The following is a 26,906-nucleotide window of genomic DNA, read 5'->3' as shown; positions in this document are numbered from 1 at the left end:
TGCATCAGATTATTTAAAATTACTTCACCTGAAAAAACTTTTTCTATTTTAACGTTTTATTTTCATACTGCTCCATAATTCATAGGTTCATATTTTAAAAAAATTGTTAAAGAAAAGTTGATGGAAAAAAGATCGTGAAATATGGGTGCGTTTGTATATATTAATTAATTTTAAATGAAATATTAGTGGAATTAGTTAGTGGGATGTGGGAACCTAGTAATATTTGAAGCTGAGTCTAAAATAAAAAAAATGGGGCACTATTATTCGCGACGAAGAGAATAATTAGGAGTATCTCTTTTCTATAGGAGTACTAGTAATTACGTACTATCATATGGTTTATTATCTCTTATTTTGGAGGCAAATTTGCAACCATGCGTCTTTTAACCATCTTTTTTAACTATTCATAAGTTTCACTAATTAATTCTTTTCTATACATGGGTCCCACTAATTTATCTCTTCTCTTAAGTCTTAACTATTCATGGGCTACTAAGTATCAGCATATACAGAATTGACGTTGGAAGTTTTTGTCTAAAACAATAAATGACTCAACTATCTTGCGAGAAGGAGCATGTTTTGTTTATTTTAAAAATCCTAACTATTTACAATAGTAGTGATTCATATAATGTTTCGACATCCCACCTAAAATGACTTACTTTTTCTCTATTTATTTTATTTATCATTAAAAAATTATATTAACTTATATTTAATTTTTAAATATTTAATTCCATTTCCTCTATTTATTTTATTATTAAAAAATTATTTATTAACTTACACTTGATTTTTAAATATTTAATTCCATTTTATATTTGATTAGTTCATCTTTTAGAATTTAGGGAAAAAAAAAAGTTCTTTAATGATATTTTACATTTTTAGTAAATGTGCAAATCTCATTTTTCGATTATCATATTTGTAGTTCAAATATGTTACTGTATAAATATTTTATTCTCATTGCATATCTATGGTGTAATATTATTTATTACTATATTATTAAAAAAACATATTAATTTATATTTCATTTTTAAATATTTAATTCAATTTCCTCTATTTTTAGGTTATGGATATGCCGTCTATGGTCTATCAAGAAGCTACCTTATGGACCTTTAAAAAATATATGAGGATTTTATGATTTTGGTTTTAGAGATTATGTTTGAATTATTGCATCTCACATATTTAAATTAAGATCGGACCAGTCTCGGTCCAACATGGACGGACAGTAAAAATAGACGTTCAACATCTTTATAGTTGGTTTTGTCCAAATTAAATTGTTAAGTGCAATTATTAGCGTCCAAATTATCTCCTTAATTTTTAGTAGCAAAATGGTGAGATTAAAATATATAAAACTTAATTAAAACAAAAAATGCAAAGCAAAACAATACAATCCACGACTTAATATTTCGGAAAAAAAAAAACAGAAACGTCTATCACACTCGCCCCCTCACTTGGACAAAACCCTAATTCTTCCCAAAGGCGAACGAGCCACAACAAGCCGACAAGTCCTAGTTATGGACGATGGCGCACGAGCCACAACAACGGTGCACGGCGTAGGCGATGAATCCATATTGTCATCTTCTTCAATATAATTGGCTCGATTTATTCGTACCACTTGAAAAAATGCACTCTTTTATCTCACAAACAAAGTAGAGCTTCTCACTTATAGGTTTGGCATGGCTTTTGATGATTCGAGTGAAGCAAGTTTCTTGCAATTGCAAGACTCGTATCGAAATCGAAGGCCACGTCGGCCGCCACTCTGCCGGACTCGAACCTTTTGTTGTAGGTTGAACGCTCCATAGGCGCCGAAGTTGATCGTCACCGAGAACTACGATTTTTGTTTTTCACGATTAAAAGAGGAAGAGATTGAATGAAATAAAAGTGGGAAACACATTCCTTGAAGGAATGAGTCTTCTATTAAAGTTATTTTATTAAGAATAATAATTACTCCCTCGTCCACTTAAAATTCACCCGGTTTGACCGGACCGGTGTTTAAGAAAGGTAATGGAAAATGGGTTAAAAAAGTTTGTGGAATGTGGGTCCTACCTTTATATATTAGTTTTATACTAAAATACGAGTAAGAATGTGTTAGTGGAATATAGGATCACTACCAAAAATGATAAAAGTGAAATGAGACAAATTATTGGGGACGGACGGAAATGGAAAAGCTGGGACAAATTTTCGTGAGAGGAGGGAGTATTATTTTTGAAATAATTAAAAAATTATCACCAAAATGATTATTTGAGTCAAAATCGAGTAAACATTTGTTGACTGTTTATGTTTCACGATGTCATCCATTTTGGACTAATTCCAGCTCGATTTTAAATGCGTGGGATGTAATAGTTCAAAATGTAATGTCTAAGGCTAAATTCATAATATCCAGTGGAGTACTCATTTGGCCCTTACTCGACAAACTAATATAAAATGGAGAATTATTTTAAGTGGATTTCAATTTTCAATAGTTGATTTTCTCGTCCACGGCATTTACACATCGGACTTAAATTTATTCCCGTAGCAGGTTATGAAAACCCAGAATAGAACATTATTTTCATTGCTAATATTCTTGTAAAGTAAAAATAAAAGAACATAAAGAAAAAATATGACTTAGAGGATATTACAGATAATGATTATGTAATAAAAGTAGAATCTACCTATGGTCATTACTGCACAGTGCGTATAAAACGACAATATGTAACAAACTGCACATTATATATACGTATATTTCTACAAAATGACAATATGTAACCAACTGCAGGACAAAAGGTTTAACTAAAACAAAAAGGGAAAGACAATATGCTTTATTTTCTTTATTCAATATGTATATCGATATTTAAATGTACTCCTATAAAATATGTAATGGATATTAATATCTCCGTCTAAAAACATTCTTATTTTTTCATTTAAAGTTAATCTGTATTTATAAAATAGTTCTCAATTGTGAGTCTCATTTTCTATTAATAATTATTCTAACTATTTTTTCTTTATAGTATCACTTCATTAATTTTATATTAAAAATCATATTATCCATTGATATAATACTAGTATTATTTATTTAAAATAGATATATTACTATTATTTATTAAAGCGTGAAGAAACTTCGACATGCATATTGAGAATCAAATTAAGAAAGATGAAATATTAAAAAAAATACTCCTAATTAGTAATGTGATTAGTTCGTAATGATTGCTAGTGTTGGCATCATTAAATATGGATGAGCTGAGTTGGCATCCTTCCTCGCTTCTATAAGTTCAGCATTCACCATCATACCACCAGCGCACCTTCAACTTCAAATGGCGGAATTCGGAAGCGAAACGCGGGAGTCTCACGACTGCGTAGTCAAATTGGTTAGTTCAACTCTATGATCATCAAATCGTAAACGTAATAGGTAAAATGTTACCGATTTATTCTTTTAATCCGATAATTGCTTCAACTGCAGAGGCGGAACCCGGCGAGGCGTAAGGAGAAGGTAGTGATAGGCTGCGGAGCTGGTTTCTCCGGCGACCGGCCCGCTGCAGCGCTGAAATTGCTTCAGAGAGTGGATGAATTGGACTATCTGGTACTCGAATGCTTGGCGGAACGCACGCTTGCCGACCGGTGCAGAGATGTAAAATCCGGTGGCCCGGGCTACGATCCTCGCAGTATGTCTAGTTTTACAACTGAATTGTGGCTATTTCTTCATTTTTGCTGGTCAATGTTACTGTAGTTTACTTGTTTACTTTTGTTTTTATCGATAGCGGATGGTGTTGCTTCCAGTTTTTTTAGATCGTGTTTCTGAATCTTCTGACTGTTGTTTATGTGGTTTTCTTTCTATGATGAGTGTATGGAAAATGGTTTAGAACAAATATACAAATAGGAATGCATGATAGTAGAAGAATTCTACTGCCCGTGTAATCGAAACGACTAGTTTTATAATTAGTTGATGACGTCTTTGTGTTTTCGGCTAATAAATGTTCTGGTGAAGTTCATGCATCCACCGAGTTTGTGATGTAATTATTCAATGTATTTAAAAAATTATACAGCGTATATGCTGAAAGTTGTCAACAATTGCGCAGTTTCGGAGTGGATGCAGATGCTTTTACCTCTAGCTGTGGAGAGGGTGTTCGCATTATTACCAATATGGGTGCTAGTGAGTATTGAGCAGTTTATCATTCACTTCTTATTGAAGTTATTTACTCTGCCATACATACCTGTCTTGGCTAACACAATATTATTTGTGTTTATACTCGTGAGCAGAGTCTCCATATGGTGCTCAAGAAGAGGTTTTACGAGTTGCAAGTGAGCTGGGGATTAGCGTGAAAGTTGGCATCGCTTATCAATCATCTGTTTTAGAAATAGGTAATGATTCTCATGAGAATTTAACTGGATCCTTGAATATCAGTAAATGCTTTATGGTTAACATTTCCTTCGGGATATTCTCAGGAGTGGACAATCGATCGAAGCTTGTTGATGATGTAAGATTCAGAAATCCTTGACTTACACTCCTATTATAGAATGATTTAATTTCAGGAGTTCCCCTGAAATATTAATAACAACTCATAGATGTAATGAGTTTATAACTTTCTCCAAACAAAATTTGGAACCTGTAAGATTGTTCTGGTTGATGTGAAGATGAGCATTTTTGCTTGGAGTAATCAAGACCTGTCTTAGGGCTCCTTTTTCATCTCTAATCTTGAACTGGCGTTGATATGTGCAGGATGTCAGTGTTTATATGGGAGCAGCCCCAATTGTGGAATGTTTGGAGAGGTACACACCAGATGTTCTAATAACTTCACGGGTTGCCGATGCTTCTTTATTCTTAGGTCCAATGGTATAAATTCATATTTCCCTCTTACAAAATTACTTGTTAAGTATCTATTCAGATTTTAATCATGTATTACCCCTTTTCACCTCATGTTTTCTCTCTGTCGGGTGAAATGTGTTCTGTTCCTCTATATCAACCCTTTCCCCCTAAACTCCAAGTACTTTGTCTTGCCACCTCATGACGAATAGCTTCTGGTATACAGATGTTTGAATTAGGATGGAACTGGGATGAATTTGGGCTTCTTGCACAAGGTACTCTGGCAGGTCACCTTCTGGAATGTGGTTGTCAGCTAACGGGGGTATTACATGCATCCAGGTAATAATCTACTTCTGTTTCGTATAGTTTAAAACCTGTGCAATTATAACTGATTTGTGTTACCTTTCTATATCAATTGTAGGCATAACTTTGGTATAACATTTGTAGGTGATAAACATCGGGACATGTCTTTTCAAGATCTCCTTCAAATATCTCTTCCATTTGCAGAAATTACTTCTGATGGTACAGTAAGTGTAGCTAAGGCAGAAGGTACTAAAGGTGTTCTCAGCTGGAGCACTTGTGCCCAACAACTTCTGTACGAAATTGGCGATCCTAGTTCATACATAACCCCTGACGTGGTTAGTTGGTTTATTAAATTTTTGCTACATTTTCTTTGATACCTGGAAAAGGGTAAATTCAACATCAAATGATTAAGACACCCTCGCCAACAGATAGTAGATCTTCAAGATGTTACATTTCAATCATTGTCAGACAGCAAGGTTCTCTGCTCTGGAGCCAAGCCTTCTACTGGATATCAACCTGAAAAATTATTGCTGCTAAGATCAAAGGTATCTTCCTGCTTCTTACCACTAAAATTAATGGAAAGGATAGCTGGGGAATAAAAAACCGTCATGCATAAGATACATTTTGCATTTTTATGTGTTTTTTCCTGGTGACCATCCCTTTGTTCAGTGACAGTTTAGGTTCAATGCTTGTTCTTCTTGTTCACAGGACATTGGATGGAAAGGCTGGGGAGAAATATCTTATGGTGGTTATGGATGCGTGCAACGAGCTAAAGCTGCTGAGTTTCTGGTACTGTGACACACAATTCTGAAAACTTATCATATGTTTTGAGTTTTTTGCTAATCACATAATCTCGATCTCTTTTTTCCTGGTAATGTTGAGAATGCAATGAAATTTCCTTTCTAATTTATTATCAGTAGCATCTGATGACACAAGTGTCACCGTAGCTTACTGTAGTTCTCTTGCATCAGGTAAGGGCATGGATGGAAGAATTATATCCTGGTACTAGCATCAATATCGTTTCCTACATTATTGGTCAGGATAGCCTTAAAGCAACCTACACTGGAGATATATTGTCAAAGCCTAGTGAAGATATTAGATTACGAATGGATGGCTTGTTTGAGAAAGAGGAGCATGCACTCCAGTTCACCAAGGAATTCATAGCTTTGTACACCAATGGCCCTGCTGGAGGTGGTGGCATCAGGTATTTCCTCTGTTTACACTTTCTGAAGTTTCCATCAGGTTCTTTTACTGTTTTCAGTTTATATTGGTTAAAGACTGATAGCTTCACCTTAAAATTGGGTTCGTAATGGTAGTTTTTCATCCTAATACCCCTCTCCCAACTCAATAGAAAAAGCTCGAGCCTTGGAGCTCTCGACTTGCTATAAATGATATAATTTAGCTGTTGTGTATATTATGATCTATTTTACGAAAATTAAGATGTTTTGTGTACACACACTCACAAGCGCATGCACACGCACACATACATGCGTATAGTTTAGTGTTTGTGGTTTTCTTAACTTTGTTTTCACTTGATGCAGTACTGGAAGCAAGAAAGAGAATTTACTGGAAAAAGAATTGGTACCTCTCTCTCCTCTCTCCATATGCATACCTGTATATGCGTTCTTGTGCTTTTGCATGCGCTTCTTTGGCAGACTGTAATACACTCATATGCTACATTTGTTTTATTTGTAATCAACGTTTGTCAAGTTATTGGGGAATTTATTTTATGGTGTTTCTTTAAATGAATAACACGATAAAAAATGGGCACATAACCATAGGGTTTGGTCAATATACAGGTGGGACGTGAAAACGTTCATTGGCAAATTTTTGCAGCCCAAAACAACCTAGCTATCTCAACTGATCACAATCCTAGGCGTGCCGTTGCAGAGAAGAAACTGGCTGTGCATGAAAGTACACACGATTCGAGCAAAGATTCAAAAATCACAAGTAGCCAGGTCTGTGCTGCTCCAGCTGGCCAAAAGATCCCCCTCTATGCCATAGCTCACAGCAGAATCGGGGACAAAGGCAACGACCTCAACTTCTCCCTGATCCCACATTATCCCCCGGATATCGAGAGGCTTAAGATGATTGTGACTCCAGAGTGGGTGAAGGAAGTTGTGTCACCCTCTTAAATCCATCATCCTTCCCTGGTCAAGATGACTTAGAAAGAAGAGACAAGTGGGTTGAACAGCACGTTAAGGTCGAGATCTACGAGGCCAGAGGGATTCACTCGTTGAACGTTGTTGTCCGCAACATCCTGGATGGAGGAGTGAACTGTTCGAGAAGGATCGACAGGCATGGAAAGACGATATCCGACGTCGTGTTATGCCAGCAAGTTGTTCTGCCACCATGATGTTGATATATCATATATATATATATGCAGGCGGGTGTGGCAATGGTGAGAAGAGGCATCTACATCTTTTAAGACTACTATTAAAGTACTTATCTTTAAATAAATTTTGCTCTCGTTCCATCAAAACATGGAATCTGTGGCCTGTGGGATGGCTTATTTGCATTATACCCTTCTCCAAATATATAAATGTATCCTAGAGCTAAATCTCTACCAGAACTACTATTTCTCTTACAAAAATATCTTTTAAAACCACCCTCTCCCACCCGTAAATTATATAGATCAATAATAAATCCATTATCTTACTGAAATTCACATTTAGCTCCCTCTGTTGATTTGATTAACAAAATAATCTAACTCACTCAAATGTTTAGTTTGAAGACTCGTGATAATAATTCGGCTAGCACTTAATTAACTAATTAGATGATTATATTATCACTTAAAATAATTTATTAATGCAGTGAGATGTTAGATTTTATACAAAGAAAACTCGTGATCTATCACTTTGGGTCTATAAACTCTCTCTTCTCAGGTAGAATCTATTTTCATAATTTTTTTTTTGAATTGGACATAATTTTATAAATTTAGCCTATAAAAATGAAATTATTTGTCGTACTCTAAAATTTTTAAAAACAGAAATGTGTATATATACAACATATTATGTAAATGATTTATTAAGTGTATCCAATATATTACATACATACTACAATATATTCGTGGTACGTGAGTATCAGATTATGATTTAAATTCAAATTTGGAACAAGTAAAAATTTCAGATACTACTAGAGTAATATATTGAAAAACTGAAATGTTTTTAAAAATGTTTTAAAGATCATGTTACATTGTTACGTGGAGTCAATTGTATTTTTGTATGAAGAAACTTATCTTATAATAAAGGAATAATAACCTACAAAGTACTAAAATCTTACCTATTTTACTAAAATCTGATAATCAATGAACATTCAGTCGGTGGATTATGATTGGATTATGATTTATGACCACATGAAAATCCGAGGTGGATTCGTCGTTTTCAATTGAAATTGAACACGATTTAACTAGAATCAATTTTGAACATGACCTCGTTAATTAAAAAAATCGTCATTGTTAGCAAAATTAGAGAAAAATTGAAAGTCAAGTAAATTTTGAGTAGATTCTTAAATTGGTACAGAACTTTTCCGTGGCAAAACTTGATCTGTGTGGGGGTTTCTACATTCAGCTACGAAGAAAAGTTATCTTCAGTCATATAACACTCATAACTGGAACAATTCTTCAAATTCTGGTAATCCCTCTCAGTTTGATTTTGGTCTCTATTACTTCGCTAGAAATCAATTAGATTGCATTAGATTCAAGAATGCTTTCGGGTGAAAATTCCCGTGTATTTGCAAACGATGATCGCTGGATAATTATGCATTTTAATAGTTAGGTTTTGATCTGCACTGTCTTAAAACCTTAGATCACTTTGCTTTATGAGTTCATTTACTGCCTTTCGCTGCTGCACCGATGTGTTTATCGTCCACAATTTGGAATTTTGCTATCTCGTTTCCGTGTTATTATTTTTTTTTATATTGGAGGTGTATGTATCCAACGTACGCCTCTTTTGACTCTGAATCCCTGACCGAAATGCAATCTTAAACTCATGCTTGTGTTTGCACTATTAATCCTTTTTCATATTGTGCGAATTTCAATTTTGAAACAGATTCTTTAGTTTTTCCGAAACTATGAGGGTAAGGTGATGTATGAGCTATTTTTGACGAAGAAAGTACTTGAAAATGATATTCTCTCCCATTTTGTGCTAAGGGGTTAGTTGAACTCAGATATTGATGCAAAGCATTTGAAGTTCTCACTTCTTAGTTGTTACTATATCCCAACAGAAGTCAGATGATGGAGTGCTCCAACATTGGCATCGTTTTTAATTGAGTCCAATTATGCATAGTAATTTGTGAATGTACGTAACATAACTAAAAACAAAACTTAAGAAACTAAACAAAAGGGAAAGTAAATCTCATAGACTTATTTATGTAAGAGAACGTTCGCCAACAGTGTACATTTGAAGTAGTGACTGCATCTTGTCTTTGTAGATTAACTGGAAGATTTTGCAGCTGTAAAACGAGGTGATTAAGACATGGTAACACATTTCTGGCTTTGGATACCGTAACTTGATTTGTTCAATGAATTTATTCTCTTGTAAATTTTTACTGATATTCTTGTTAATGAATTTTCAGTCAGCGCTGTTCAATTTCCATTCATTCCTTACAGTTGTTTTGTTAGGCATATGTGCCTGCACATATGTGAAGATACAGTTCCCTGCTCTTCTTGAACAGAGAACAGGGTAAGACCTTGTGGTTCTATATTCTACTTTTCAAAACCGTTAATATATTTTGTTAGTGTGAGGATGTAAATTGTTTGTTTTAAGAAATGAACTTTGAATTTTTTAAATTGGAATTTGAGATGTTTTACATGGAAACTTCGAAAACACAGTAGGGTAGTGTGCTGTATGGGCTATGGACCAACTTGGTTGTAGATATTTTGATTTATTGTACTTAGGTAATTGGTTAAGTGATAAAGCTTCCTGCCAAATCTCCAAGTGATAGATCTTTTTCTAGTTGTCATTTCTGCCTTGTCATGAAAACAATATATATTTTGGCTGAAGTTCATGATAACATGAAACTTGATGATTACCTTGGGGCAACAGTCTTTTTTCTCAAGAGACTAGTCTACATCTTCCTCATTGCAAGAAGCAGGAACTTGTGCTGAAGAATCCTGATAATTGATGATTCAGACAAGATTCGGTGCTTTTTCTGAGCCACAAAATGTCCTAAAGCTAACCAATTGTTTACTATAATTACCAACATTTCATAACCAAGATATGATCATAAGCAGACAGAAGATGTTGATACAATGAGCTGATCTTAATTCCTGACTTGCATGTCTAAGAATACTTGTTTTAGAATTTGGTTCAACTCCTGTTTCATGCACAAAATTATACACCCAAGAAATTTTGCAAGGAAAATCACCATTGTGTAAGTTTGTACCTGCTTGTCTGCTGTGTCTCTTTTCTATGATATGAATTTTCACAATAAAATTCATGGTTACTTATTCAGCCTTTTTATTGAGAAGCCTAATACTTGGATCCTCATTTAAATTCACTCTGGCAGGTTTCGAGGTGTATTCTGGAAGGCTGCTAGAATAGGTATCACTTCCTTAACTGTGATTTGTATTACTATGTTTTTTACATGGCTTTTTTGGTTCATTTTGTATTTAATGATGTCTAGGAGCGTGCACATGATTCTATAGGCAACCTTTAGCAAGCATGACCTGTAGACTGTAGGACGAAACTGCCAGTTTCGGAGAATTACAAACTGATCATCCTTCTTCATTACAAAAGCTTTTCTTCCTGCCTTTTCTAGTAACTGTCACACTGGCAAGTAAACAAAGTTTTCCTTTTAGTTAAACACGTTTAGATTTCATGGTCGAAATTAGATCCATTTGCCAGGATAGATTATGTACAGAACGCTTTCAGCAAGCCATGTAGGATGTAAATGAACAGGTTTTCATGACCAACTAAACTTCTGGCCACTAAACAGTAAACAATTCGTGGAACACAATGCCAGAGCGGAATAATTACATTTTCCTGGGTAGCAATCTTTTATGCTATTTGACCCTATGTAACTTACATATAATGTAAGAGTAACATTTTTAATTGTTGAAGTAATAATAAAAGAAGTTATGTCTTTTATCCTTTACTCCATAGGCTCCACCTTTTACTTGTTATATTAGGAGGCTTGTTTGCTGAGGGGTACTTATTTTAGGTGAGATATGTTAGATAGATAATAGTAATATAGGCTAATCCACCACATACATTGATGGATCAAACAAATCTGAGCTTGTTTGATCATGTATTCCTTCGAAACTCCAATCTTATAGTATTTGAGTGATTAGTTGGATATATCAAGATGTATGCTGTAAGGATTCTCCATTTCTTGTTTGCTTTTGCTTCTCGTATTTTTGCTTTCTTACGAGCTCTAACTCAGAGGTGGCCAATGCCTGTAACAGGGGAGCGACTGAGTCCTTGGGTGGCTGTTGGATGTTTCACAATGGGCGTGTCTATCATATTCTTCTGAAGAAGATGCATTAGGCTCCAGTGACAATGTTAGATTTTGAAGTCTTCTTATCATAGTTGAAACTTTTACTGCATTCTCTCTCTGAGTTGCACACTTCACTTGGCTTTCAATCTTGAATCATCTTTCTTGGATCATCAAACATTGAAAACTAATTACGTCTAAATTGAAATTATATGCATGTGTTACATCTCTTAAATTGTGGGACTGGCTTGACAACGTCTCAAATATATTGGTTTTTAATTAGCAGGCATGCTATTCCAATTGAACAATATATATTGAGGTGTAGAACTTGTCTTATTTCACTATAATATACTACTAGTATACTCCTGCAACTGCATGCGTGCATAAGACTTAACAACATTTATACGTCATACATATATAGACTAGTGCTAACCCATAACCAAAACTCAGAAGAAAAAAGAAAAAAAATAGCTCATATATATATCCAGTGGAAATGAAACATCTAGGATTCCTCTTTGGCTTGTCAGCATTATCGTCATCCGCCGGTTTGTCCTCGATGGCGGGTTTATCATCATCATCATCTGCAGGTTTGTCCTCGTCGGCAGGTTTATTGTCCTCATCTGCAGGTTTGTCTTCGTCGGCATCTTCGGTAAGGCCGTCGGCGATATGGCCTCCATGCTGGCGGTCTTCTTGTGTGAGGTGGAATCGAGGACATGCTGGTAATTTCCCTTCTCCATGAATAGCTGCTGGAAGTGGTGCTTGCAGTAGAGCACCCCATCTAGGGCTGCGTAGTTGGAGTGGGTAAGGGGCAACCCCCATGGGCACACTTGAAGCATGACTTGTGGTATATTTGTTCCTCCATTGTCATCTGCATACATTTACCATCATTTAACTTGTTTCAACACAACTCCTACATATCTATGACTATGTCTGTTATTGAGTACCTTGTCAAGTGGGTAGACAGTCTTGGTGCAGGCAGCACATTTGTCTTGGGTACCAGAGAACATGGCAGACATCTTGCTGGGTGCCCTTGTCTGTCATCAACAATAATATCAACATTTTTGCACACATCTTCATTCACAATTACATATATCTATACTGGGAGTGGTTCAGTTGAGAACTATCTTAAAATTAGAACTTGAAAACTTATCAGTTGGAAGCACTAAACATTTTAGTTGGTGATACAAACCATATTAGTTGGCTGGAGCATATATGCTTTCTGCTACCAACTAATGATAAGTTCTGAAATTCTAATTTTAAGATAGTTTTGAAATGATAGAGATATACTACATATAAAATCTTACAAGTGAGTTTTCCCTATCTCCTTTTCCTGCTGCGTGAATGAATAAATGAATCATCAGCAAATTATGGAGAAGATGCAATAGTAGAAGTATAAAAGGTACATTGAGATTTCAGACCAGTTTGAAAATTCTTGCTGAAATTTCCAGACTCCTTGAAAAGCTGTTCAAAATGAGTCTTGCAGTAGAGTACGCCATCCATGGATGAGTAGTTGCTCATCTGTGAGAGATACAATTGTATCAAGAATCATAGAGAGAGATATGTATATATGGAGTACTCCTACAATATAAATACATACAACAAGGGTGCCCTTGCAGTGGCTGCATTTGAAGCAGGCTTTGTGGTAGTTGGCGCCATCAGCAGACAAGAGATCGACGAAATAAACAGTCTTGTCGCAGGCCTTGCATTTATCCTGAGTTCCTGTGAATGATGATGCCATGGATTAATTAATTAAGGCAAGGCCTATTCTATCAAGAGCTGGGAATTTAGGCATTAAATGGGAATCTGATTCAAATTATGTAAAGAAATTCCTGGTTCCCAAACCACACACATGCTTTTATACCCACCTAATTATTCTATTTCTTGTGGTGGAATGTTGATTGGACATCCCATAATCCAGGGAAATGGATGGAGCTTGCTACTCATGGTAGTTACTCTTTCTTTCATTTTTCCACTCTTTATGTAATTAAATTATTGTATTTATGAGTACTTTTTTGACATAATGAGATTAATTATCCTCATACCATATGATCAATACAATGGTTAATATGTATCAATATATATAACCGTAGGTTCAAATGATATGGTTAGTATCAATTTACATGAGCATAGGTTCAAATGAGATCTTTGTGAGAACTTGATAACCATAATAATCGGGAAATTACACCATACATACCAAAAATTTCATCAATGTTTCAATTGAGTACAAAATGTTTTAAGTTAAACGTAAATCATACAAAATGTTTTAATTAGGGGTGGGTAAACGGTTTTCGGTTATTCAATTAACGAGAACTGAACCGAAACCGTCGGTTATCGGTTCGGTACCGGTTTTACGTTTTGCTCCAAATTGGTTATCGGTTATAACCCGATAATCGTCGATTATAACTGATAACCGAATTAAATTCAATTTTAATTTCAATTATATGTTTATTTAACACTAAAAGAAATTATAATTTACTTTCAAACTTTGTCACAATGGAAGAAATTGTAATTTATACTCCCTCCGTCCCGGATAATTCGGGTCACTTTGACCGGCACGGGTTTTAGAATTGTAATGAAAAGTGGGTTGAAAAAGTAAGTGGAATGTGAGCCCTACCTTTATATATTAGTTTTATAATAAAACGTGAGTAGGAATGAGTCGTGGAATATGAGGTCCACTACCAAAATGGTATGAAGTGACAAATTATGTGGACGAACCGAAATGGAAAACTGGGCAATTATCCGGATGGAGGGAGTATCTAAATTTTGTCAAAGTCTCGATTGAAATGTCAAAAAAGTTCATTTTAATTTGTGTCACTATCCATGATAGTATTATACTTATAAATGTATATATCTCAAAGTCAATAAAGTGCTTAAGCATTAGTTTTATTTAAAAAAAGAATATCCCTTCACTTATTATTGGAGAATTTTTTTAAATTATAGATCATGCAAATTTTAAGTCTTTTAAAGCGCCTAAACAATTTATGTATTACTTGTAAATAGGAGTATAATAATAATAATAATAATAATAATAATAATAATAATAATAATAATAATAATAATAAAAAAAGTAGATGAAAAGTTAAAAGTTAAAACCAAAAATATTTTAATTTCAATTATATTTTAATTAATAATAGAAGTAATTGTAATTTACTTTCAAATTTTGTCAAAGTCTCATATTGTAATGTCAAAAAGTCTATTTTAATTTGTGTTACTATTAGTTATACTTATAATATCTCAAAGCTTATAAAGTTTCTAGATATTAGTATTTTATAAATAAGATCTCTCAGATTCAATAAAGTGGTAAAACATTACTACTATTTTAAAAATAGGACTTGGAAAAAGTTTTTATATTTTATATTATTAAAAGTTAAGTATTTTAAAGTGCATAAACAATTTATGTATTACTTGCAAATAGAAATATAATAATAATAAAAAAATAAAAAAATTAGAGGAAAAGTAAAAAACATAAATAATTTTCATTTCAATTCGGCCATCGGTTATAACCGATAACCGATCGGTTCTAACCGAGTCGGTTAATTAAGTAACTGAACTTGAGATCGGGTCGGTTCCGATTAGTTTTTTAATAAAATTTTGGGGTCGGTTAACCGACCGAATAACCACCCCTAGTTTGAATAGAGTTTCAAATTATACATTATGTATCGTCCTCTTAACACAGTTAGCTTTTTCACTGTCAATCATCCTACTACAGATTCTAGGCCATAAAAGTGATATTCAAATTAAAAAGGCAATGTAGCCACAAGGTCATTAGTACTAGCTGCCACTCCAGAAACGAGGACGCCGAAGGAAACAGAGGGAGGCTAATGGAGGAGAGAGAGGAAAGAAGCCTATATTATTTCGCTAATTTCACAAGAGATCTTCATTGCATAAAGACTAAGTTTCTCAAGATGTGGAATATGTGAGCTCTCTGTTATCCAGGGTACTAAATGACACCATTTGAGTTCCAAGAATTCAAGCTTCTGAAGAAGATATTCCTATTCATATTATCATAACTCCGATGGGACTCTAGCTAGTTTATCCATAGACTTAAGATTTCCAACTTCTCCAGCAATTGCTACCAATTCCTTTATGTTGGGGATATCCAAGTTCAAGCCGGCTTAGCTGAAGTAGATCGCAATCAGCCTCGACACCGTCGGCCATGATTTTGTTTTAGTCGCGAGGAATGTGATAGGGATCCAACCAATTACCAAAGCCCAGACGTGCCCATAACCTGGGACGACGAGAGTGATCAGCCAAGAAGAGGGAGACGCAAAGAAAGGTTAAGCCCGGTTCAAGCGAGGAAGGATCGACCCGAAGGAATGCGCCCGGCCCATGAAGTTCAAGGACTTCACGACATGCTAGCTTTAGGATTTACTTATTTCCATATTTTGTTATTTTTTTTGCTTTCCTTATTTTTGGAACAATTGCCTAGTTTAGATATTATTAAATCTTTTCGGGTTTTCTTCTTGATTCTTTCCCGAATCGTAAGTCGAATCAAGCGGGTCCGAACTCTATATATAGAGTTCATTAGAGAGTCAAAAGACATCGAGAAATAAGAAATAAAACTCTTTTCCTCGAAACCCTAGTTCTCTTAAACCCTAGCCGCTGGGTATTCTTTTTTTTTCCTTCAATTCACGACAAACGTGTGCTCCATCCCCTTCGATCGAGACCTAGGGTCTATCAATTTGGTGCTTTCATTGTGTCCTCTTCTCCCATCGTAGTTATGTCGTCCTCGGGCACAAATCCAACCGGCGATGACGAGACCCGCCAGAAGCTACACGAATGAAGAACGACGAACACCTATTCGATATGAAAACTGCGTTACGCCAACTTCGACAAGAAGTTGTCGTCCAACCAATTCGATCTTGAGGCGTTCACGCGCCGTCGAATCGACAAATCGCAAGATCGAGGAGAGCCCGGCGTTACTTGATCGACGCGAGCCTTCAAAACCGCCGCTCGACCTACGCGACCGCAACACGCGGCCAAGGGCTGGCGCCTCCCTCCATCCATCGTCCAACCACCGAGGGCGTCGAGCGGACATCATTGCGTGTCAAACCAGAGGCACCGCGATTCAACGGCGAACATGCAGCGGATTGGATCCGAGGTATTCAGCGATATTACAATTTTCATTACACGCCTCTTAAGGATCGTTTGCACCTCTCGACCTATCTAGTTCGACCACCCGACAACTAGTTGGTTGACTTATTGGGAAGATAATTGCAAGCACAAATCGTGGGAACAATTCCTATTAGCTGTCAAACAACGTTTCGACCCAGATTTGTATGTGGATCATGTAGGGTGCCGCGATGGCCGACATCGTCGTGGAATCCTACCAATCAGCCTTTGAAGAGATAATGCGAAGACTACCAACGTAGGTGAATCGACACTCGATTTCCCTATTCATAGCGGGGTTGCAAGAACCGGTTAAGCATGAGCTCGCGACAACACGACCGGTGTCTTTGGAGGAGACTTTTGCGCGCTCCGGCTCGTGAGCCACAAATTAGCGACGCAGAAGCAACCCAACAAGCCCAACTGGACCGAAAGGATAACCGGCCGCTGACCCAACAACAAGCTCTAAACGTCGGCGCCGCCTCGGAGAACCAAAGCAACAATCCGAGACCAAATACCCCGGTGGTGAAGATATCGGCGCACAGCCGAATGTAATCGCCTAGGGTTGTCATCGGGTGCCCGGAGAAATATACCGGAGAACACGTCGCAAAAGAAATTTTATGCGCTAATGGGCGATGATGACGACGAATTGCTCGTCGATGACCCCACCTATGAAACGAAGATGATGGGGAGAATATGGTGATCTGGTGATGTGCCCTGCATCAACGTCATCGGACAAGCTGCGACCCGATCTCTACGTTGCTTGGCCATATTCGTGATTCTGCGGTGTCCGTTGATTGATGGTGCGGTACCCATAACTTCATCAAGCCCACCATCGCTGAACAAGTCCCCCAAATTCAATGCTAACTCCTTTTCGAGTATTTGTTGGCAATGGCGCGTCTATGCGCTGCAATTATGCTTGCTTGAAAACTCCTATATCATTGCATGGCCACGATTTCGACATCGATCTATTTATTTTACGGGTGGAGGGCCCGATGTTATCTTGGGCGTTCAATGGCTCTAGGACCTCGGAAAGTTTCCATTGATTTCGGAGATCGCACTATTGAATTTAATTGGAGGAACAAACAGATTTTGCTAAAGGGCGAGGATGCACGCCTAGAGAAATCTCGATCCACGGCTTGTTTTCACTCATTGGGTCGACCGAGAGTGCGAGTTATTTGAAGTAATCAGACTACCACGAGAATGAGGCGTACCCAACTACACGAGCCTCTCCATCCGAACACTTGAACTAGCTTCGGTCCTGGAGTCCTTTGGCGCGGTGTTCACGTACCGATGGCTTACCTCCACCCGGATATGGGACCATAAAATCCATCTACACGAAGGAACCCGGCCGGTTAATGTCGCCCATACCGATATCCTTATTTTGAAACGGAAATCGAGCGGGTGTAAAGAAATGCTACGCAGGGGGTCATTCGGCCGAGCACTAGCCCCTTCTCATCCCCGTCTTATTAGTTCGCAAAAAGGATGGGTCTTTCCGGTTCTGCGTTGACTAGGGAGGCGAATGACCACCACTCCGGATCAATTTCCGATCCCCACGCGAGATGAACTTTTTGATGAGCTTAACAAAGCTAGAATTTTCTCCAAGTTGGACCGGTTGGGATACCACCGGATCCGCATGCATGTGGCGGATATTCACAAGACGGCATTTCGCACACACGATGGGCATTTCGAATTCTTGGTGATGCCTTTCGGACTAACGAACGCACCGTCCACTTTCCAGGCAGCAATGAATAGTATTTTTCGCCCTTTTCTCCGTAAGTTCGTGATCGTCTTTTTCGATGATATATTGGTGTATAGTGAGACGATGGATGCCCACACAGGCCACCTCAAGACTGTTATGGGTATCCTGCAGGAGAATTGTTTTTTTATTAAAATGTCCAAGTGTGCTTTTGGAGTGGATACTATTGATTATTTGGGCCACATAATTGCGGCAGGCGAGCTACGCGCGGATCCTGGAAAAATTGAAGCGATGACGGCATGGCCGACCCCGAAATCAGTGAAACAGTTGAGAGGATTTTTGGGTCTCACAGGATATTATCGTCGCTTTGTGAAAAATTACTCGATCATTGCAGCCCCCCTTACTGACTTGTTGAAGAAAGGGGAATTCATTTGGTCTCCAATGGCGGAGGAGAGTTTTGCAGCTCTTAAAAAAGCTATGACGGAGGCCCCGGTGCTCCACTTGCCGGACTTCGATGCATTATTTATTGTGGAGACGGACGCGTCAGATTCAGGTGTAGGGGCGGTATTGTTGCAAAAGGAACATCCTTTAGCGTTTTTTAGCAAGAAGTTGGGTCCAAGACGTCGCGTAGCGTCAACCTATCATAAAGAGTTGTACGCGATTGTCGAGGCGGTTCAGAAGTGGCAGCAGTACTTGTTGGGGCGCGAATTTGTAATCCGGAGCGACCAACGTAGCCTGAAAGACTTGCTGTTACAGATCGTGCAGACACCAGATCAGCAATTCTACATCCGGAAGTTGATGGGATTCAAGTTCAGAATTGAGTACAAATCGGGAGCCTCGAACCGCGTGGCCGACGCTTTGTCACGTCGCGAGCACGAGCTGCTGCCTACGGAATCCAATCTGCTCGCTCTATTTGCGCGACCTCTCCCTGCTATTTTGGAGACTATTCGGAATGAAAACTTCCGCCTCACTGATCTGTTGAGCCTCCACGAGGCTGTTTCGTCCGGGTCGGCTCCTCCGCACGTCGCTGCAGCAGATGGTCTGCTATTCTTCAAACGACGGTTATACCTTAGCCGTGAATCTGCAGTCCGTTTAGACATTTTGGCAGAGTGTCATGGAACAAAGGCCGCCGGCCATCCAGGCGAGAAACGGACATTCGCACGCGTAGCTTCTTCGTTTTATTGGCCTGGAATGCGTGATGACGTTCGTCGTTATGTAGCAGCCTGTGCAGTCTGTCAAGCTACCAAATATGTCACCGATCGACCGTCGGGTTTAATTCAGCCCTTGCCGATCCCAGACTCGGTATGGGCAGCTGCTTCTATGGATTTTATAGTCGGCCTCCCTCCTTCTCATGGTCACACAGCTATTATGGTGGTCGTAGACCGTTTATCGAAGTATGCACATTTTGGCGCCCTCCCGACGAGTTTTGATGCTCCGAAGGTGGCAAAGCTTTTTGTTAATACAGTTGTGAAGCTACATGGTTTTCCCGACAAGCTGCTATCAGACAGAGACTCAATTTTCATGAGTGAATTTTGGAAGGAATTACTGACATTGAGCGGCACAAAGCTACAATTCACGACCGCCTACCACCCGCAGACGGACGGTCAATCGGAGGTAACCAATCGCGCTCTCGAGCAATATCTTAGGGCGTTTACTTATGAGCAGCCTCGGAAGTGGTTCGAGTTTTTGCCATGGGCTGAATTGGCAATGAATTGCAGTGAGAATGTAAGTATTGGGAAGTCCCCTTTTCGTGCCCTTTATGGGAGAGATCCACCGAACATTTTTGCCACGCCGGCGGGTCCTGCTGGTAACGCGGAGGTACGTGCAAACTTAGGGGAACGGACTGCCCTCATGCGAGAATTAAAGGGGAACTTGGCTCGGGCACAAAGGTGTATGGCGGAGGCGGCTAATAAGCATCGTCGCCATGTCGAATTCGACGTTGGTGATAAGGTATTGTTACGCTTACAGCCTTACCGTCAAATTTCAGTGGGACGCCCTATTTCTGCCAAATTAAGTCGTCGCTATTATGGACCGTTTGCAATCACCGAGCGGATTGGTAAGGTGGCATACAAGTTGCAGCTCCCTCTTGAGAGCCGCATCCACGACGTGTTCCACGTCTCGCTGCTCAAACCATTCGTGCCTCCCTTGTCAGACACAATACACCATCAGCTGCCGTCAGATTTCCGACAAAGTCAGCCAGTTGATTCTCCCATTGCAGCAATGGCGGAAAGAACTGTACTTGTCGACGGACTGCCACAATGCCAGTGGCTTACTCATTGGTCTTCGGATACTTCAGCCCCATCATGGGTCCCTAAGGAGCAGCTACTGCAGCATTTCCCAACACTCCGTCTTGAGGTCAAGCCGGTTGTTAACTGGGAGGGAGTTGATAGGGATCCAACCAATTACCAAAGCCCAGACGTGCCCATAACCCAGGGGACTGACGAGAGTGATCAGCCAAGAAGAGGGAGACGCAAAGAAAGGTTAAGCCCGGTTCAAGCGAGGAAGGATCGACCCCGAAGGAATGCGCCCCGGCCCATGAAGTTCAAGGACTTCACGACATACTAGCTTTAGGATTTACTTATTTCCATATTTTGTTATTTTTTTTGCTTTCCTTATTTTTGGAACAATTGCCTAGTTTAGATATTATTAAATCTTTTCGGGTTTTCTTCTTGATTCTTTCCCGAATCGTAAGTCGAATCAAGCAGGGTCCGAACTCTATATATAGAGTTCATTAGAGAGTCAAAAGACATCGAGAAATAAGAAATAAAACTCTTTTCCTCGAAACCCTAGTTCTCTTAAACCCTAGCTGCTGCTGGGTATTCTTTTTTTTTTTCCTTCAATTCACGACAAACAGGTGCTCCATCCCCTTCGATCAGACCTTAGGGTCTATCAGAATGCGGGGAGGTGGAATGGCTGCTGGTGAAGGTGAAAGGTAGAGGCCTGATCATATAGATAAGGGGTACACCGAAGGTAGGGACTTTTGTGATGCATTGTGGATGGAATTCTTGATCACCCGGCATCCGAAGGTAGGGACTTTTGTGATGCATTGTGGTGACGGAGGTTTTGAGGATTGGAGTTTTTGTTGGGAATAAAAGTGACGGGGGGCGGGAGTGGGCAGGGAGGCGGTTGGTTATGGCGAGGAATCGGCTGCTGAGATGAAAAGGAGAGGGGCTGAATATAGACAATTTTTCCATATGAAAATGCCATTACCTAACTTTTCCTTCAATAATTATGCTCTTATGGCATTAAATATATAGTAGGATGATAGCTAGTGAAAAAAAAAAACTAACGGTGTTAGTGATAATAATGAAACATAATGTATTAACTTGAAACTCTATTCAAACATTTTGTATAATTTATGTTAAAACATAGGTGAAACACAGATTGTATTAATTTGAAACTCTATTCAAACTTTTTATATGTAAGGCGTAATTTCCCTTAATAATCCTTGAATCCTAAATATTTGTAGTGGATGAACATAGTCATTGGTTCGAATTCAAGAGGCAACATAATTTTCATATTAGCATGCGAATTCATTGAAGGTTAAATGAATAGGAGTACATAATTATCTATGAAAGAGAAAAAATCATTTTCAATATTTTAGTGATGAAGAATTAGTATGGACTATGGATGCAACTCGTTGCTAAATGAATGTAACACTTCGATCATCTCGGTTGGAAAAAAATTTCAATTTCTTTAATATACCAATTATTTTCATTTTTGAATCAATGGATTGACTTTGTACATTCAACACTGTTTTCCAATTATTTATAAGACGAGTTGAATTCTCAATATACTAGATGATAGAGAAACATCTTGCTAACTGAACTAAATTTCGTTATCAACTATTCAACTCCATATTTTAAATTTAAGTTGTAGGGCTTGAAGTTAATAAACACATATAAATACGTTTTCTATATGGAACGAGATCCTCTACAGTGGAGGAAATCACAGCATTTGGTGCTGTGGTTGAAACGCACAATTTTGTGTATGAAACGCAAATAATGCGATGTCCTTTTTATTCTTTTTTATATAATATGTTTATCAGACCTTTAAATCTTTAATCTTTCATGCTATTTTATTTCTCTTATATATATAAGCATAGTTTTGCTTTCTGACGTATTATTCAATATATACTAGTACTTTATTTCTTTTTTTATATGTTTTATAATTTTATTTATTATATTCACATTAGATATTAAGTGTATGTATGTAAAAAATAAAAATATTAAACAAAATATATGATTACATAACATGCATAATATTATACTCCCTCTGTCCACGAATATGAGTCTCGTTTTTTCATTTTTGTCCATCCGTGAATAGGAGTCCCGATTCATAATTACTATAAATGGTAAAGAGACCCGACATTCCACTAACTCACTCCACTCAGATATCATTTAAAATTTATATATACAAGTGAGACTCATATTCCACTAACTTTCTTCCACCCACTTTTCTTAACATTTTTTAAAACTCGTGTCGAATAGGAATGAGACTCATATTTGCAGACACACAGAGACAGATGTAGTATATATATATATATATATATAGGGATGTGTTAAGATGACAACACTTATTATAATGACATCATACCACCATTCTCGACCCTTGGATCTGGAAATCGGGCGATTGTAAAGTTGCCATGTGGCAGCAGATTTTATTTAATTTTAATCATGAAAAATTCACTAGGGGTAAATTTGGAACTCTCCTTCCCAGATCATTTACACGGCAGCAACAATCACACAATTTTTCATTCCAGAATCACCAAATCAAACTCCAATTTTCATCCAATTCTGGGAAATTTTACGTGATTCAATTGCGCATTTCATCTCCAATTTAACTCAATCCATTCCATATGAATCTGCTCCAATTTCACTCCATATGAATCTGCTCCAATTTCTCTCCACACGAATCTGCTCCAATTTCACTCCATAAAAATTTGCCCAATCCATTCCATACGAATCTGCTCAATCCGTTCCAATTCCACTCAATTTTTGATTTACTGAATCTCGTTCATCTGATATGGCCGACGACTCTATTCTCAATTTTATCCATAATTTTGTGCATAATTTTGGAGCATATTGTTAATTGAAATCGTTGAATTTTGTGAATTTCGTTCTGCAAGTCGTGATCTGTAATTGAACTCCATGAGTTTTGATGTGTAATTGAACTCCGTGAATTTACTAAGTAATTGAACTCTCCGATTTGTAGTAGTTTACTTTGTGTATTCTCCTTTGGTTTCTGTGAATCTCTTCTTGGTTCTTTCTTTTTTGCTGCTGATTTCATAAATTTTGTTGTTTTGCTGTTGGTTTCAGTTTTGGTCACAAATTTTTTCCAGTTTTATTGAATATTGCAGTGTTACCATGGTGATATTGCAGTTTACATGTTCTGTTAATAATTTTTGTTCATGTTGTAGTTTAAAGAAACAATTGCAGATTAATTATTAATTTTTATATTATTGTTCTCAGGTTGCATTCCATTTTAGTAATTAGTGTTTGTTGACGAGAATAATTTTATTTGTGTCGAGGTTGCAGTGCATCCAATAACTAAAGGTTTGGCAAAGTGATTCTAAAAGCCGTTTGGTGTCCGCGAAGGAGAAGGCTATTAAGTTGAACAACAAACCATTGCGTTGTTGTAAAAATTGTGGAGAATTAGGTTACCGTGACTCTAGGAACTACGACCGACAAAAGGGAAAATAAAATTATTAGTTCATTTTTTTCATACCCATATTGCAGTCTTATACATTGTATATTGCAGTATTAGTATCACCATATTGCAGTCTTATATGTTGTATATTGCAGTATTAGTTTCGTCATATTGCAGTCTTATATGTTGTATATTGTAGTATTAGTATCGCTATATTATTGTCTTATATTATACATTGTATATTGCAGTATTAGTATCGTCATATTACAGTCATACGTTGTATATTGCAGTATTAGTATCGCCATATTGCTGTCTTATACATTGTATATTGCAGTATTAGTATCGCCATATTGCAGTCTTAATGTAACGATTGTCGACTACACTATTTGCTTCAATCTATTATTTCCAGAAGGATTAATTATTAATTTTATACTATTTGTTTTCAGGTTGCCTTCCATTTCAGTAATAAGTGTAACTTCAATCCTTTTTAATTACAAATTTTTACATTATCATATTGCTGTGTTGTTTAATGAATGTTGCACTGTTACCAAGACAATACTGCAATTTACATATTATTGATGAGAACAACTTAGTATGTGTTGAGATTGCAGCACACGACTATATGAGTTGCAATGCACTTAATAACAATATGATGTATAATGTTGAGACGTATTCTTTACCTATATTTAATATCAAGCATGAAACATTTTATAAGTAACTGACATCAAAACAACTACGCAAAAAAAGTTAAATCAAATTAAAACTGCAAAATTACATGTTTCAGTACTAAGTTCATTCACACAGCCAAGATTTCATTCATGTTCAGAAAAGCCAAGAGTTAATTTATTGTTCATGGTTTCTTGTACTCCGCAACCATCTTCTCAACATCTATCGGTCATCTCTTTTTTACCTCCTCGAACTGATGTAAGACAATTCTCAACACACAGCCAAGGGCCTATTCTTGTTGCAGGACCTTTAATCTGAACAGCAGGACATTTACCCCCTTGTTTAGCTTTACCAGAACTACAAAAAAAGAAGATTGTTTCAATACTGCATTATTCTAAATGATGCACTGTAATATATAACAAGCAATACAGTAATATAACATGCAAAACTGCAAGATGATGCATTATCCTTAAAGGCCCACTGCAATATATAACAAACAAGACAACATTATTCTAAATGTTGCACTGCAATATATAACAAGCAATATAACAAGACAATATATAACAAGCAATACAACAAGATGATGATGCATTATTCTAAATGGCCCACTGCATTATTCCAAATGGCCCATTGCAATATATAACAACCAAGAATACATTATTCTAAATGTTGCACTGCAATATATAACAAGCAATACAACAATATAACTTGCAAAACTGCAAGACGATGATGCATTATTCTAAATGACCCACTGCAATATATAACAAATAAGACTGCATTATTCTAAATGATGCACTGCAATATATAACAAGCAATACTGCAAGATGTATCACAATACCTTCACCTCCTGGTCCTCTTAGTTCTTCATCGATATTCATTCTATTGCTTGTTTCACCTTCCACTTCCTCCTCATTCATATTCTGATGATAAGTTCTGGTTTCTGCTTCACGTATATACCTTCTAGACTCTTCCTCTTCTGCCTCTGATCTTATTCTTTTTCGTGCCATTTAATTTGTCTTGCACTGCATTAAACCAATAATATCAATCAAATATCGTCCACCAATTAAGCAACATCCAAAAAATGAACCATATACAATAAAGCAACATACAAAATGAAGTAGATACAACAAAATCATCCACAAAATGAATCATGCAATAACATAATTAACACCACTTTTATAAATTAATACAACCAAATCAGCAATTGACCCAAATCATACAGTAACATAATTAACCCCACTATTATAATTAACACCACTTTTTTACATTAATACAACCAAGTCATCACCACAAAATGAATCATACAGTAACATAATGAATCATACAACCAATCAGAAACTAGCAACCACAGAAGCATAAAATTGACCCAAATTCCATATACTAGAAGCAAATCAGCAATTCAGATTTCAAATGCAGACACAACTTGAGCTAGAGAACTTGCAGACAAGCTATTTAAAGAAGAAATCCAAGGAATTTTGAGCTGTAGATTGCACAGGGTGTAAACTATTTATTTTCAATTCACTTCGGGTACAACAACACTTAATCCAATAGAAAAAAATCACAATAGTCGATCACAATGTGTCAAAAAACCTTTATTTCACCACTGCATGGAGCAAATCATCATACAATTGCAAAAATCACCAATAGATGGAGCAAAGAGCTACACAATTGAGAAAATCACCAAAAACACCCATTAAAACTGAACTCGCGACTATAAAAAACTTTCATATCACCAATGCATCTCTGAAAATCGATATCCAGAAAAAAAAACCATACCGCCGTCCGAAATCGAGTTTTCCATCGGAAACGTTGCTTCAGTTCGCCGTCGAAGTGAGTCTTAATCATCGTCGAAGTGAGGGTTAATCGCCGTCGAAGTGAGGGTTAATCGCTGACTCACGGTGTAGAGGCGGAGGCGGCGTGAACTTGTGAATTTAGGGTTTCTCGTAGTGAATCAGCGGTAGAGAGAGGGGGAGGGGAGAGAGAGAGAGAGACAGATTTAGAGGCAGAGGCGGCGAGATTCGGAGGCGGCGGGATTCAGAGTAATCGCTATCGGAGAGTCAGGGAGAGAGAAGAGTCGGGGAGAGAGAGAGATGGATTTGGAGAGTGATGTTATTTTTGGGGGATATCCCCAATTTGATTCTATATGAAATGACTAAACTGCCCCCGACTGCAATTTCGTATACACTAGACAGCAATCTCAATTCTGTTCGCGAAATTCAATCTTGAGCGTTGGATTTTCGGATCTAAGAGTGTATATTTCGTATGATTATTAAAATTGGTAAG

The 26,906-nt window shown here is 37.3% G+C and overlaps 1 protein-coding gene, 1 long non-coding RNA gene and 2 pseudogenes across 3 annotated transcripts; 2 read left to right on the top strand and 2 right to left on the bottom strand.

Annotated features, from left to right (window-relative positions):
- The first annotated feature begins 4,089 nt into the window (after positions 1-4,089).
- On the top strand, positions 4,090-7,488 carry LOC125200224 (annotated as a pseudogene).
- A 1,103-nt stretch (positions 7,489-8,591) lies between these two features.
- On the top strand, positions 8,592-12,161 carry LOC125200220 (protein kish-like). Of its 2 annotated transcripts, XM_048097933.1 has the most exons (6): positions 8,592-8,700; positions 9,500-9,546; positions 9,644-9,750; positions 10,577-10,611; positions 11,475-11,570; positions 12,091-12,161. In XM_048097933.1, the coding sequence occupies exons 2-5, from the start codon at positions 9,544-9,546 to the stop codon at positions 11,540-11,542; spliced, it is 213 nt and encodes a 70-aa protein (XP_047953890.1). In that variant the 5' UTR covers positions 8,592-8,700; positions 9,500-9,543; the 3' UTR covers positions 11,543-11,570; positions 12,091-12,161. The 2 variants fall into 2 exon arrangements, with proteins under 2 accessions (XP_047953890.1, XP_047953889.1); XM_048097932.1 differs by lacking the exon at positions 12,091-12,161 and having other exon boundaries at positions 11,475-11,738.
- On the bottom strand, positions 11,950-13,406 carry LOC125200226 (annotated as a pseudogene).
- An 11,308-nt stretch (positions 13,407-24,714) lies between these two features.
- LOC125200223 lies at positions 24,715-26,480 on the bottom strand. Its single transcript, XR_007172693.1, has 3 exons — positions 26,400-26,480; positions 25,462-25,645; positions 24,715-24,980 (listed from the first exon to the last, which is right to left on the bottom strand). It is a non-coding gene; the product is annotated as an uncharacterized LOC125200223 (long non-coding RNA).
- Between the last annotated feature and the right edge of the window lie 426 nt (positions 26,481-26,906).

Source organism: Salvia hispanica, unplaced genomic scaffold (assembly GCF_023119035.1).
Source record: "Salvia hispanica cultivar TCC Black 2014 unplaced genomic scaffold, UniMelb_Shisp_WGS_1.0 HiC_scaffold_847, whole genome shotgun sequence".
NCBI classification, from domain to species: domain Eukaryota; kingdom Viridiplantae; phylum Streptophyta; class Magnoliopsida; order Lamiales; family Lamiaceae; genus Salvia; species Salvia hispanica.
Note: the sequence above shows the minus strand (reverse complement) of the source record. Positions and strands in the feature narration are given on the sequence as shown.

What these genes read in the sequence shown, in the direction of transcription:
- LOC125200220 (XM_048097933.1), top strand. An exon ending in CTTCTTGAACAGAGAACAGG is followed by an intron (nt 9,751 to 10,576) that starts GTAAGACCTTGT and finishes TCACTCTGGCAG; the next exon opens with GTTTCGAGGTGTATTCTGGA. An exon ending in CTGGAAGGCTGCTAGAATAG is followed by an intron (nt 10,612 to 11,474) that starts GTATCACTTCCT and finishes TGCCTGTAACAG; the next exon opens with GGGAGCGACTGAGTCCTTGG.